This window comes from Paroedura picta, chromosome 1, assembly GCF_049243985.1.
Source record: "Paroedura picta isolate Pp20150507F chromosome 1, Ppicta_v3.0, whole genome shotgun sequence".
Taxonomy (NCBI): domain Eukaryota; kingdom Metazoa; phylum Chordata; class Lepidosauria; order Squamata; family Gekkonidae; genus Paroedura; species Paroedura picta.
Window position 1 is genome coordinate 99469907 of NC_135369.1, and position 14823 is coordinate 99484729.

Genomic DNA, 14823 nt, shown 5'->3' on the forward strand with positions numbered 1-14823 from the left:
GCTTCAGACTCCTTCAGGTAGAGAAAAGCAGCATATAAGAGCCAACTCTTCTTCTTCTTCTACTGTCAATTAAATTGGGTTTCCTACTCCTTGGCTGTCTGCAGAGCTGGATTAAGTTCCCATGCAATAACACTGAGCACTGACCATTTTCATTTCCTCTGAGCACTGACAATTTGCATTATCATTGTGATGCCACCCACCTAGAAACCACCCCAACCAACTAACTAACTTCAAAAAAAGGCTCTCCTAATGTTAAAAAAATCCTAATTGTTTTAACGTGATGGGGGGGGGGACCGGGTCTCTCTTCAGAGGAAGGCGGCTGACAATGGAGAGCTTGGCAAAAAAGATCCGACAGGAAGGGGGGGGGTAAAGATTAAAATCCTTGCAAGAGCAGAGTTTTTCTAGGGCAGCCGCTGTGCGCTGCAGACCCTGTGCTGCCTTGCAAACCTCATTTTCCCGTTGCCACTCTAAGCTCAAGCCAACTTACCAACTTAAGAAAAAAGGCTCTCCTAACTTTAAAAAAGGCTCTCCTAACGTAAAAAAAAAAATCCTAGCTTGTTTTTAACCTAGATCAGGCAGCCGCTGGCTTTGCACAGGCACACTCATTATCCCTCCAATCACGCCAGAGACTGAGAGGAAGAATGAAGAGACGGAGAAAAGGCGGGAAGTCAGAGAGTGCAGCTCAAATTTCACACATGCGCACTGCAGGGAGTTGCCTGCTAAGTGACAGGCAGCTGGAGGGAAAAACACCCGACGGGCCGGATAAAAATAGTCCGCGGGCCGGATTTGGCCCACGGGCCGTAGTTTGAGGACCCCTGGCCTGAGCCATCCAGTCACTACTTCCAAACAACTGGCAAATGTATCTGGGGGTACTCCAGCCAGCCGTCCATTAGGAAGTAGAGCTGGGTGTCGTCCGAACATTGGTGATAACTCAGCCCATAGCCCTGGACCAGCTGGGCTAGAGGGCGCATGTAGATTTATTTTATTTATTATATTTATATTATATTTATATTTAAAAATGTTGGGGAAGCTATCACCCCTTGCGGAACTCCACAAGAGAGCTCACAAGGGTCCGACAGTTCCTCCCCCACAGCAACCTTCTGCATCCAGTTCTGGAGGAAGGAGATTAGCCACTGAAGTGCCGTCCCCCTAATTCCAGCCCCAGCAAGGCGGTGTACCAGTAGCTCGTGGTTGATCACATCTAATATGGCCAACAGATCGAAAAGCACGAGAATGGCAGAACCTTCCTGATACAGCTGGCGCTGGATATCATCTGTCAGGTCAACCAGCGCGGTCTCCACCCCATGGTCAGGACAGAAGCCAGACTGGTATAGGTCAAGGGCCAAAGTTTCCTCCAAGAATACTAGAGATGGTCCTCCATGGCCCACTCTACTACCTTACCCAGAAACGCAAGATGCGAGACCGGGCGGTAGCTGGCGGGGTCCCACAGGTCCAACAATGGTTTTTTCAGTAGAGGGCGTACCACTGATAGGAGTCCCTCAGGGAACTCTCCTGATGTGAAGGAGAGGTTGACAATCTCCCTCAAGGGGCCTCCTATCTGCTGGTCGTGCGATTTCAGCAGCAAGACGGATAGGGATCCAAGGGGCAAGTGGTCGCCCTCACGGAGCCAAGTAACTTGTCCACTTCGGTTAAAAAGAATCGCCTGAAGCCATCAAACACTAACCCCTCAACGGCCATGGAGCTTCCAATTTGCTAACTGTATCAGTCATGGCAGGTAGGTCGCGGTGGGGCGACAGTCTGCAAAATAGCTCGATAATGCCACAGAGCTCAAATCATTTGGTGCCCTTCCTCAAGGGCAGTAAGAGATCTAATTACTCTAAGTAATTGTGCTGGGCGAGAGCTTGCGGACGTGATTTCCGCGGCATAGAAGTCTCGTTTTGCTGCTTTCACCACATTCTCATATGCCTCCATAAGTGTGCAATGAGATGTCCTTGTAACCTTGTTGCAAGACTCTAGCCGTCTCACTTCCTTCTTCCTCTCCTGAAGTTCCTGGGTATACCATGGAGCCTGTTTGAGGTAAAGGCGGAGAGGACGCTTAGGAGCAATCTCGTCGATAGTGGCTGATTGGCAGGACTGCCAGTTCTCCAACAAAGCCGTTAGCGAGATGCTGGAGGGCATTGAGTCCCGCAGAGCATTCAGGAATCTCTTAGAATCCATAAGTCTCTCCATCACTCAAACAGGGAGGGGGTGGCATCCTCAGTCAAGCCTTCAGGGCATGGTGGTTTGACCTTGGAACGATGTTATTTGCCACCAGATCTATCACTACACCTGCGCCAAAGATTAAGTCCAGGGTGTGCCCGGCCTGATGAGTGGGACTGGCAACAAATCGCGAGAACCCCAGCTTCTCCATGCCTGACACTAGGTCCTGGCCAAGTCCTGAAGGCAGCGTGTCCACGTGGACGTTGAAATCCCCCGAAACTAAAAGTTTTGAGTACTGCAATGTCCAGGCAGCAGGATTTCCATATCTGCAACTCCTGCCCTTCACTCCCCAAATGCTGTTTAATTTCTGTTGAGGGAACTTCTAGGAAAACGTTCTGAAATTACAGATGTGCAGTGGGCAGAATCCTTAGAGATGAGCACGCTGAGGACAGGGCTCATGTAACAGTAAATACAAATTGGATTAAGCATTTTAAAACTAAAGACTAAAATAAAAGATACACTGCATGCAATGCCTCTGCTGAGAATCTTAGTATTCGCCCCTACAAAAGCCCGACAAAATAGGTCATTTTGGCCTGGAGAGATTCCCGTCATGTCATGTCCTACCTCTGAAGATGTCAGCCACAATTATCAGCAAAATATAAGGGAGTAAAACAACCGGACCTCCAAAAACCCACAGCAACCAGAATGAGGGTTGCTTCATCAGATCCTTCAGTCTCAAGATTCCAGTTTTTTAAAAATTCAATTTATAGACAGCTGCTCCCAGCAAGCTGGCTTGCAAGTGTTTAACAATAAAACATTGTAACAGTTTAAAACACCCCATAAACAATCATAAGATCCCTGAAAATTACCATTACCATTAAGATAGTGATAATAGATACAAAACCTCTTTCCCAATGACTAATAACTGCGGTCTCTGTTATGGTTAACAATGCTCTGGATGTAAATTGGGTAAGTTGTTATCATTTGGGTCTGGTCTAGCACCCCATGCCAAGGGCGAGGGAAAACCTGATTGAACACCCCAGGGCTTCAGCCCAACCTCAACCAAACGCCTGGTGGAAGAACTCTGTTTTGGACCAAGGTACTAGGAAATGGAAAAAAGCCACTGGTGATAGACATCTGCTCCTTTTCACAAGTTCTTATATTTCTTATTGAGTGCATCTTCAGTATAATGAAAGTGATGGTACAGCTCCTACAAGTATCTGTCATGCCACTTACCAGCCCTGCCCAAAAATGGCAAAATTGCTCTGAATTTACTTGACCTGATATATACTTTGGCTTGCCTTATCATTCCCTTCTAGCTGCCTGCACCAAATGGTTGTATATCAGATTCTCATTTGACAGGCTTGGTACATTAAACCTGGATGACTGTGTAGTTATGGTGTTGAATACTGTAGATATTTTTCAAAGGTCTAGGCAAAACCCTGGAAAATCTTCCAGGTGAAACATATTGCTATATTCACACCTCTCTCTGTAATTCTTAGCTATTTCCCCAGTGTGTTGGCTCCTGTCCTGTTCCCTGACTAGCAGGCATTTCTAGCTCTATCCTGGTTCATGTGTTCATAAAGTCCTGTTTAATAGGGTAATTTATTTATTAGTAGGGAGAACAGAGAGAACTCATTGTGTAGCTGGCTCCTAAAATAAATGAGCTGAACATGGTTTTCTGATCCTTTGATGACACAAACTAACATGAATGTAATACCAGATTGCTTGTGATGCTACTGGAGAGTCATTTTAGCCACACAAAAGAAAAATGTGTTTGTATTAAAAGGAATTATTAAAGTATTATGTAACGTTCAATAGCTAAAGTAATCTAGTTGATGAATTATTCGAGTAGAAGCTGTTTTATTACCATTCATATGTCAATGATTGAATTAGATTGGAATTAGCATAGAAATTAGCATAGAATAGGGCCATGAACATTGTTTTCTAAAATACTTTAATGCAAGCGGTGAAATAATAACTGGAACTTTTTTTGCTTGAAAAATTGTGCGACTAACATTCCTGCAAGATTGGTGCTGTTACAAGTTTTGATTAGAAAATAAATTATAATTCATGGAATTTGGTGTAATATCTTAAGTTTCTATTTTAACAGCAAAACTTGTTTTTTAATGTCATTTTTGTTCTGCTCTTTGAATAAGCAGAGCCCTTCTAAACGTAGTTATACCCTTCTGAGCCCAACTGTAACCATGCTTAATATGGCACTGTTTCACTAAATATTTTGACAGCACAGTTTGAATACGATCTTACATCCCCTTGCTTATAAATTAGATGCAGCGAATGTTTTGGTGATTGGCACAGAAAACTCAATGAAAGAATACGATCCTGGGATGATCTTTTTTTTCAGGTAAGCAAAGCTGATCAGCAAAATGCATGTGAACTATAACTTTTTAATAATAGAACAAGGTTAACATTTTACATTTAAACAAATAATTAACTTTTATTAGGTCACTTTTATGAAGCTTCAAAAGAAAATGCGAACTGTTTTGGTTTTTCTTTTTAAAATCAGTGAGGAGTGAGGAGGGAAAAGGCAGTCTAGTGAATTGCACATGGGCTGTTTATAAAAATGGCTCTAGATCAGTGGTCCCCGACCCCCGGGCCAGGGACCGCTACCAGTCTGTAGATCAGTTGGTACCGGGCCACAGCTCCTCCTCATCCTCCTCCCCGGCTGCTGCCTTGGGGATGCCCTACCACTCTGCCACTGGCTCACCTTTGGTGCTCTCCAGCGGCTACCATGGCTGGGGCTCCCCCTTGACGTGGCACTGCGCAGCTGCTGCTGGCAGCGCCCCCCAGCGGGCGGCGGGAAGTCAGGGGCACCGGCGGGAAAGCAAGCGGAGCAGGGGTTTGGGCGGTGGCGACGTCCCTTGGCAAATGACTACGCCCCCCCCCCGGGCCTCAGTAAAATTGTCAAGTGTTGACCGATCCCCAGTGATAAAAAGGTTGGGGACCACTGCTTTAGATCTTACGTTGAGCAGGGGGTTGGACTAGATGGCCTGTATGGCCCCTTCCTACTCTATGATTCTATGATCACTAAATCCAGAGATTTATTTTATTTTTATTTATTTCCATGTAATTTTATTTTGATTTAATTAATTTTGATTTAATCAGGTATCTGGCTTTAATATTTCAGTGAGCCATTTAAACAGTTTCATCAGTTGACAGCCTTAAGAAAGAGAACTGCTGCATGCCAAGTATTTATTTATTTTGAAAACTTGCCACTTTATTCTAGAGTCAGGCTGGAGGTGGCTCACAAAGAGTGACAATACAACAAAAATAATTTAAAAATTAAAAATCAGTAATAGCCATTAAAAGTGAACCAAGGCATAAAATGCCCTAAAAATAACGTTCACAAAACGATCCTCAGGCCAGAAGCAGCCCGTGAAAACAACTAAAAACATGAGAGCCTTCAGTTAGAAGCCTGGGTTTAAAAAGGGCTTGGCCTGGTGTACATTAGATAAGGCAAACTGCCTGCGGTCACCACCTGGCTGTGCTGTATAGATCAAGAAAGTTGGACTTAAGTATGAGATCTTAGCAGTTGGCCTGGATAGTATGGGAGGAAGCAGTCTTTCAAGTACATCAACCCTTAAAATTAGGAACCAGCACTTTGAACTGTGTCTGGAAACAGAAAAGTATTCAGTGCAAATCTCCGACACAGCAATACAATTTCTGTGTCCAGTCTCTGATAAATCACCTGGCCACTATGTTTGGGATCTGTTGATGTTTTCAGACCATTCTTAACGGCAGCCCCATATGAATAGCATTACACTACTTTTAACCTGGATCAGATCATAGACCGTGGCCAGATGGCCATAGCTAGAGTATCAGAAGAAGCAGAGTTGGATTTTATACCCTGCTTTTCTCTGCCCTAAGGAATCTCAAAGCAGTTTACAATTGCCTTCCCTTCCTTTCCCCACAGCAGTCACCTTGTGGTCGAGCTGAAAGAGCTCTGAGAGAACCGTGACTAGCCCAAGGCCATCCAGCTGGCTGCATGGGGAGGAGTGGAGAATCAAACCTGCTTGTCCGGATTAGAGTCTGCTGCTCTTAACCACTGTACTATGCTGAACTGTGTGCCATAGAGGAGACCTGCACCTCTAACTATAGGCCAGGATACAGCATCATCCCCATGTTAAGAAACTGCTCCTTCAGGGAGAGCTCAACTCCTTCCAGGACAGGCTGACTGTTCCTTGAGCGGTTTAGTTATAGACCAACAGTACCTCAGTCTTGCTGGGATTGAGTTTTAGATTATTGACCCTAGCTACATTCTCCAGAAGGATACCATGAAAACATAAGTAATGTTTAAGCATGAAATATAATGTGTAAACCTAAAACTTCCTTGCAATCCTGTTAATACAGGGAAGGGTCTGTTATCTTCTGGAATGTTGAAGAGAAAACAGTAAGTAGAAACCACATTATGGTGTGTGCAAAGATATGAATCTAAAGGCCTGATAATTTAAATATGTCCAGTTATTTTAAATTAGTTTCCCAAGGCAAGTTAAGATCCAAAGGTAAGATCTAACAGCACAGAGAAACTTCATAGCTTGGGTTATTAATGGGGGGACAGTTGTAAGGAAACATGGATGTCTGTTTGAGAAGGGAGGAGGAAGAAAATTTCTGAAATCAAAAAGTGCTTTGATGGAAGCAAAGGGATGATCTGACTTGGAATCTTGGGAGCCTATTGTAAACAGTGAACAAACATCGTGAAGAAACACATGAAGAGCCAGTTAGGTATAGTGGTTAGGAGTGTGGACTTCGAATCTTGGCATGCCAGGTTCGATTCTGCACTCCCCCACATGAAGCCAGTTGGCTGACCTTGGGCTCGCCACAGCACTGATAAAGCTATTCTGGTCGAGCAGCAATAGGGCTCTTTCAGCCTCACCCACCTCACAGGGTGGGGAGAGGAAAGGGAAGGGGAATGCTTTGAGACTCCTTCGCAGAGAGAAAAGCAGCATATAAGAACCAACTCTTCTTCTTCTAAAATATTTTTCATACACATATACTTATCCATTATTGTTCCTCTATATATTTCTGAAACTGCCTAGGGGGTGGGACGTGTCCGGCTGTCCAAGTTGGAATAGGGCCAATCAGGGTAAGGGAAGAGGGCCCTGGCCAATGGGTCATGGTAGAGGGCTTGCTAACGAGGGCCTCCGGGCCTGCTAGGCTGGGCCTGCTCACAAGGGCCTCCCAGCCTGCTGACCGCCTTCTAAGGAGCTCTGTCCCAGGCCTGCTAACGAGCTGGCCAGCCCCCGCCCACCCCACTTGATTTGGCTGCGAGCTGTGGCCCAAAGCCACCTTAAGCTGCCTGGCCAGGGGAGAGGGCCCTGAAGCTAGTGTGTGTGTATATGTATGTGTATATATATATGTATGTATAGAGCCTCTTGTGGCGCAGAGTGGTAAGGCAGCTGTCTGAAAGCTCTGCCCATGAGGCTGGGAGTTCAATCCCAGCAGCCGGCTCAAGGTTGACTCAGCCTTCCATCCTTCCGAGGTGGGTAAAATGAGTGCCCAGCTTGCTGGGGGGTAAACGGTAATGACTGGGGAAGGCACTGGCAAACCACCCCGTATTGAGTCTGCCATGAAAACGCTAGAGGGCGTCACCCCAAGGGTCAGACATGACTCGGTGCTTGCACAGGGGATACCTTTACCTTTACCTTTATATATGTATGTATGTGTGTATATATATATGTATACGTATACGTATGTGTGTGTGTGTATACACACACACACACACACACACACACATACATACTAGCTTCAAGCCCATTCCCCTAAGAACGGGCCTTGAAAGGGTCCCCTCCCCTGGCCCCCGGTCAATCAGCTTAAGGTGGTTTTGGTCTGCAGCTTTTAGGCAGATCAAGTGGGGCAGGTGGGGGCTGGCCAGCTTGTTAGCAGGCCCGGGAGAGAGCTCCTTAGCAGGCAGTCAGCAGGCCAGGAGGCCCTCATTAGCAGGCCCAACCTAGCAGGCCAAGAGGCCCTCGTTAGCAAGTCCTCCACCACAACACTTTGCCCAGGGCCCTCTCCCCTTTCCTGCTGCTGGCTCCAGGCACTGAGGCGCATCTGAGAGCAAAGAGGCTAGAGTCCAGGGACAGAGGGTGGGAGCTGCAAGAGCAGGGCCAATCAGGGTGCAGCCAGCTTTGCTTTGCTGGCTGCACCCTGATTGGCCCTATTCCAACTTGGACAGCTGGACACGTTCCACCCCCCAGGCTGTTTCACAAATATATAGAGGAACCATGGATTCCATATATATTGAACTATCAGTGATGCTTAATAATACTGGTGAGTGTTCCAGTTACTAATAATTAAAAGTTTCTGCAGTGTTTAATGCTATTATGTCTCTTTAGAGTATAGTACCATATCTAATGATTTTATTAAGAGTTTTTACTTGCCATATAGGAAAGGCAGTGAGATTTCAATTCTACATTTACCCCTGGACTTACTTCAGTCATATTATTGAATGAAGCAGTTCTGGGTACAATTTGGTGATTGAAAATTAAGCCATACTTTGGAGAGGAAATGTTTTCTTTATAACTAGTATCAAGGCCCATTATAATAACATGCTGCAAAAAGTGGGGGCAGTGTCTCCCTCGGAGAGGCTGACAGGCAGAAGAGAAGGTGGATTCATGGAGGCAAGGGCCATAGGGCTGCTCCCACATTGACCGAACCTTGGTTGGGTGGGGAAGTCTATGCCTCTAGGCCTCTGGAGCCCTGACTCAGCTCTGTCAGGTGGACAGGCAACCCGGATCAGAGGCCTGGCCTCCAATCAGAGCTACAAAGGGTGAGTGGAATGCAGCCTCCTGCAGGCAGCCCTGTGGAGAGTAGTGCGGCTGCTTGGCATGAGGGGTTTCCCACCATCAGGAAAAGGGCAGTCCAGCCCCTTGGACTGCCTTTTTCCTATTGGTGGGACATCCCCCTACCAAGGGCCAATTGCCTCCAGTTTTAAGACATGCATCATCACAGCCACAAACTGGAAATTATTAGAGAGGAGATGTGTGGTTCTGGCCTTGTACCCTGCATTCTTGAAAGCAAATTCAAGCCTCGTGACCTGGATTTGTATTTCATTGTATTTGTCAGCAATTTTAATATGCAGGGTATTTCTTAGATGAAGAATATAATGCGAGTGCTGGAGAGGCATGAAATTAAGCCATATGAAGTTGCCCTGATTCATTGGGAGAATGAAGAGATTAACTACAGAAAAGCAGAGTAAGTATATGTAAGTAATAAACGCATAGTATTGACCATCTAAACCAGCCATTCTCAATCTTTTTTGGGCCATGGCCATCTTAGGAGCTTTTCTCAGGTTCCAGGTCTCCTGCGGTAGGCTGGCCACTTGTGCAATTAGCTAAGCTAAAAAAGGCCTAAACTAAGAGTGAAATAACTGTACTTGATATACCTTGTTTTGTATTTGAAACTAGTGGAGGATTGGCATGGCTGACTCTTCAAAGCCATTGATGAGCCTGCTTCTCAGCATCCTCTCATTTCCTATCAAAAGCTAGCACCTTGATAGATAGCTGATGCAGAGCTGCACAAGCAGAAACAGGAACTGAGACAACTAACGTGAATCTGGATGATAACTCGTGCCTAAGAATCATAGAGTTGATCCTCAAGGATCATCTACTCCAGCCCCCTGCAGAATGCAGGAAATTTCACAATTACCTGCCCACCCACAATGACTCCAATTCCATCTCCAGATGATCCCCCCTTTTCGAAAAAAATCCCAGAATCCCTGGCAAATCTGGCCTGGAGGAAATTCCCCTCTCAGTGTGGCAATCGGCATTATCCTGGGTATTCAAGAAAGGGCTACAAGAACCAAGCATGGATACAAACCCTTCTGCCTACCCACTTACAATCTGCCTAAATTCACAGAAGCAGCATTTCTGTGAGGTGGCTATCTAGCCTCTGTGTAAAAACTTCCAAGGAAGGAGAACCCACCACCTCCCAAGGAAGCCTGCTCCACTGAGGAACTGCTCTAACTGTCAGGAATTTCTTCTGGGTGTTTAGCCAAAAATTCTTTTGAATTTTATCCCTTTGGTTCTGGTCCTACCCGCTGGGGCAACAGAAAACAACTTGCTCCATCTTCTGTGTGACAGCCCTTCAAGTACTTGAAGATGGCTATCATATCAAGATGCTTATGAATGCTTACGAGGTGGCAGTGAAGGGCACTAAGGAGGGATTTTGTGTGGTCTTTGTTGCCTCTGTGAGCTAACACCCAGCAGAATTAATCAAAATAATTAAATCATTGACATCCTTAGGATCATCCCAAAGTCTTAAATTGGATATTGGCTGTGAGGCTTTTGCAAGGTATTTTGTGGATGAAATCTTGTCATTCTGCCAGGACTTCTCCACCATGTTTGAGGCAGAAAGTGAACTAGGGGCCCCTCAACAGTCTCGGAGGCCTGCTTGGGCCCACTTCAGTCCACAATCCTTGACTGAGGTAGACAAGGCCAGCCACATGTCTTCTTGACCCTTGTGCCTCATGGCTGGTGAAAGCTGGTGTTGAGGAGATCCAGGGACGTTCTCAGAGAGACTGAAAGAGGCTGTGGGGAGACCTTCATTTAAAAAACAAGCTGGATCCCACTGACCAAGCCGGTTTTGCATCTAGTGTTTCTGGGCAAGGTATTTGAAAAGGCAGTGGCAGGCCAACTCCAGAGATTCTTGGAGGAAACTTCAGCACTTGATCTTTCCAGTCCAGTTTCCAACTTGATCTTGGTAGGAGATGACTCTGGTGGTCCTGACAGATGATATCATGAGAAAGCTGGATCTAGGTGGGCTGGCATTGCTCCTTTTATTAGATCTGATGATAGCAGCAGTCAATACTGTTGATCACAAATTCTTGACCAACCACCTAGCTGACATAAGATTCAGAGATGCAGCCTTGAAATGTCTGGAGTGACAAAAACGGCATTATGTCTCTTCAGTTACCAGGACCCCCCATAAATGCTCTGGGCTCCTCACATTTCTCAGTCTGTGGCCCCCTTCAAATGTGCCAGAGGCCCCAATTGAGAATGGCTGATCTAAACCAATCAGTAAAAGCAGCATTTTCTGACATAAATTTTCTTCCTAAAAGTATTATCCAATATCTCTGCTTTTCTTCCAGAGAATCTGAGTGTCCCATAGTCTCCTAAATGTAGCTACAGTTATAGCTTCTTTGCGAAATAAAAAAACACTGCTTCCTACCTTCTGCAGATAAAAGATGCATAAAGCCAAATCTTAGTAGAGTCACTGTGTGCTGGGCTGTGCCACACAAGCAGTGAAGTGCATTTACTGTTTTCACAAGTAAAGACTATTCTCAAATAACAGTAACTGTAGTTGGGTTTATAGTTGTATGCCATTTTTACATACTGCATGGTTTTTGCTTCCTAGCATTCCTTAAGATTTAATTATATTGGGGAGCATCCTTCTCTTGTTCACCATTCGGCCAATGAAAAACAAGGTGGCATGTTTTAGTCAGAAAGAATGGTCAAGTTGCACGGAGGACTTAAATTGAAGGGAAATTCATAAAATAAATTGGTGCCCTGGCTAGCCCAGTCTCCTGAGATCTTGGAAGTTAAGTAGGGTCAGCCCTGGAGACTTCCAAGGAATACCCGGGTTGTGATGTAGAGGGCAAGCCACCTTGGCACCTCTACTGGGTCACCATAGGTCAGCTGTGAATTGAAAGCATTTTCCACCACCAAAATGAAGGTGTCAGAGACATTAAGAATTGATTGTTGTTGTTAGGTGCGGAGTCGGGTCCGACCCATCGCGACCTCATGGACAATGATCCTCCAGGCCTTCCTGTCCTCTACCATTCCCCGAAGTCCATTTAAGTTTGCACCTACTGCTTCAGGGACTCCATCCAGCCACCTCATTCTCTGTTGTCCCCTTCTTCTTTTGCCCTCAATCACTCCCAGCATTAGGCTCTTCTCCAGGAGGTCTTTCCTTCTCATGAGGTGGCCAAAGTATTTGAGTTTCATCTTCAGGATCTGGCCTTCTAAGGAGCAGTCGGGGCTGATCTCTAGGAGTGACCGGTTTGTTCGCCTTGCAGTCCAAGGGACTCGCAAGAGTCTTCTCCAGCACCAACAGTCCAACAGCCTCAATTCTTTGACACTCGGCCTTCCTTATGGTCCAACCTTCACAGCCATACATTGCAACTGGGAAGACCATAGCCTTGACTAGACACACTTTCGTTGGCAGGGTGATGTCTCTGCTTTTTAGGATGCTGTCTAGATTTGTCATAGCTTTCCACCCCAGGAGCAAGTGTCTTTTAATATCTTTGCTGCAGTCCCCATCTGCAGTGATCTTGGAGCCCATGAAAATAAAATTTGTCACTACCTCCATTTCTTCCCCATCTATTTGCCAGGAATTGAGAGGGCTGGATGCCATGATCTTCAGAACTATTTACACGAAGTAATATCCATTGATCATATATCTTCAAATGATTCACTTGGAGCTGATTTTTTGTACTCCACTTGTTACTACCCAAAGGGGTTTAAAAACAGTTTTCAATGGGGGGAGGGGCTTCAAATGTTGTGGATTGTTCAAAGGGTTAGACTAGATGATCCTTGGTATCCCTTCCAGCTTTATCCTTCTATGTTCCCTCTGCATGCAGGTGGTAAACTATAGTAATTAAAACATTTTAATACGGCTTTTCTACTCAAATAAGTGTTCAGGGAAATTAACGATTTTAAATTTTATACAGATACACATCCTTACCCACTGCCCTCCTGGGCAGAGCATGTCCAAGTGCCGTCCGGATTCTCTTTCCTGTGTCCGGCCTCTGTTTCCAGCTGGACATGCTCCGCAGGCCAATCATAGCATGCCCAGCAAAGTTGGCCACACTGATTGTGCTGACCCCTATAGGGCCCACCCCCACAAGGTGGCCGTGCAGCGCTCCGCAAGCCTTGTGCCCAGACACAGCCGTTGTGCCGAGGCAAGTGGACCTGTGGAGCCCTGGCCGACCCTGTGCTCAGCCCGACTGCGTAACAGTAGGCCAGGGCTCTGAGCATCTGATCTCTTGCGTTGCCAAGCCAGCCACAGGAACTGAGCCCACGCCTCGAGGCACCCAGCCACTCCACACGCTGCATCGGTTCGTGCCCCCCTCTAGCGCCCGTTGCATTCCCCTCTGCAATGGGCATACGTATAATTTAATTTACATATAGCAATTAAAACCTAATCTAGAAGGAGGATCAGTAAGGGAATCCCAAGTAGGACAACAGTTGGCTGAAAGCAATGATAATAAGGAAACAGGTGACTCTCCCTGGGGAGGACATTACACAGTTTTGGTTCCATGACCAAAAAGGTCTAAGAACAGCTCTGCTGGATCAGACCAGTGGTCTGTCTGGGCCAGCGTCCTGTCTCAAACAGTGGCTCACCAGCTCCTCTGAACAGTCAACAACAGGGCACAGGGTTAAGGCCTTCCACTGATGTTGTCTCCTGGATCTGGGATTCAGAGGTGAAGTACCTCTGAATGTGGAGATTCTCCTCAGTCACCATGGCTTCACTTATCCTCTATGAAACAATCTAATCCCCTTTTAAAGCTGTTTATTCCCGTGGCCAGATTAAAATTTAATTGCTCTCTGTGTAAAGTAGTATTTCATTTTGTCCATTCCCTTTGCAGAAGCCATGTTGATTTTCCCTCAGCAGGCTTTGTCCCTCTTTGTGCCTAACAATGCTGTATTCAGTTACAGTTTCTACTATACTCAAGACAGCATGGTGTGTTAAGAGCAGCATTTTCTAATCTGGCTTTCTAACCAGGCTTAATTCCCCACTCCTCCACAAGAAGCCAGCCGGATGACCTTGGGCTAGTCACAGTTCTCTTAGGGCTATTCTCACAGAGCAGACGTGTTAAAGCTCTCAGCCGTACCTACCTCATAGGGTATCTGTTGTGGGGAAAGGAGGGATGTTTGTGAGCTTGTTTGGGACTCCTTTGGGCAGTAAAAAGCAGGGTATTAAAATAAGCAGCTCTTCTCTCTAATTTGCCTAGGCTTGATATTAGTTTGACCAGCCTGTAATTTCCTGTATTCTCTCTAGATCCCTTTATAAAAATTAGTGTCTCCAGACTTCTGGTACAGTGGCTGAAAGTGATAGGTTACATATATGGGTTAGTAGATCAGTGATCTCAGATCTGAGTTCCTTAAGAACTTGCAAGTAGATCTCAACAGGACCTAGATACTTGTCCGTCACGTCTATAATTTCATCTATGGTCCCCTCAATTTGACTCCCTTCTTCAGAACAGGGGCTGTGGCATGGGTATGTGCTACACACTTTCCTCAGTGAACACAGAAGTGAAGAAGTCATTGAGTTCCTCTGCCATCTCCCCCATCTTTCTTCAGCAAGCCCTTAACTCCTTTGTCATCCAAAGGCCCCACTGCTTCTCTGGATGGTTTCCTGCTCTGGATACATTTTTTCCAAATGTTTTTCTTGGTTTTTAAAAGAGCTGTCTTATGTACACCAGGGACCATATTCGTCTGGAGGCCAGAAAAGACATTCACCAGACAAAAGTTTATCTAACAGCTAAGAAACAATTGAAAAACAGAAATTATAAAAACAATTCATAGTCTGTGTTCAGGGCAGATCCTGGGGCCATTTTCTCTTGCAGCCTGGTTTAGACTGCACTGCAGTAGAAGCCAAGTGAGGCCCAAGGTCAGGCTGGCTTTAAAAATAAAGATCAGTATT

The 14823-nt window shown here is 45.7% G+C and overlaps 1 protein-coding gene across 4 annotated transcripts in view; it reads left to right on the forward strand.

Moving 5' to 3' along the window:
* Window positions 1–14823, forward strand: part of RMND1 (required for meiotic nuclear division 1 homolog) — a 42768-nt gene that overhangs the window by 13772 nt on the left and 14173 nt on the right. For 3 of the 4 annotated variants that reach the window (XM_077349772.1, XM_077349762.1, XM_077349751.1), the window contains exons 6-8: window positions 4450–4525; window positions 6532–6571; window positions 9272–9372. In XM_077349772.1, coding sequence (XP_077205887.1) covers window positions 4450–4525; window positions 6532–6571; window positions 9272–9372 — 217 coding nt within the window. The remainder of the gene's footprint in view (window positions 1–4449; window positions 4526–6531; window positions 6572–9271; window positions 9373–14823) is intronic. The other variant, XM_077349783.1, reaches the window with a different exon arrangement.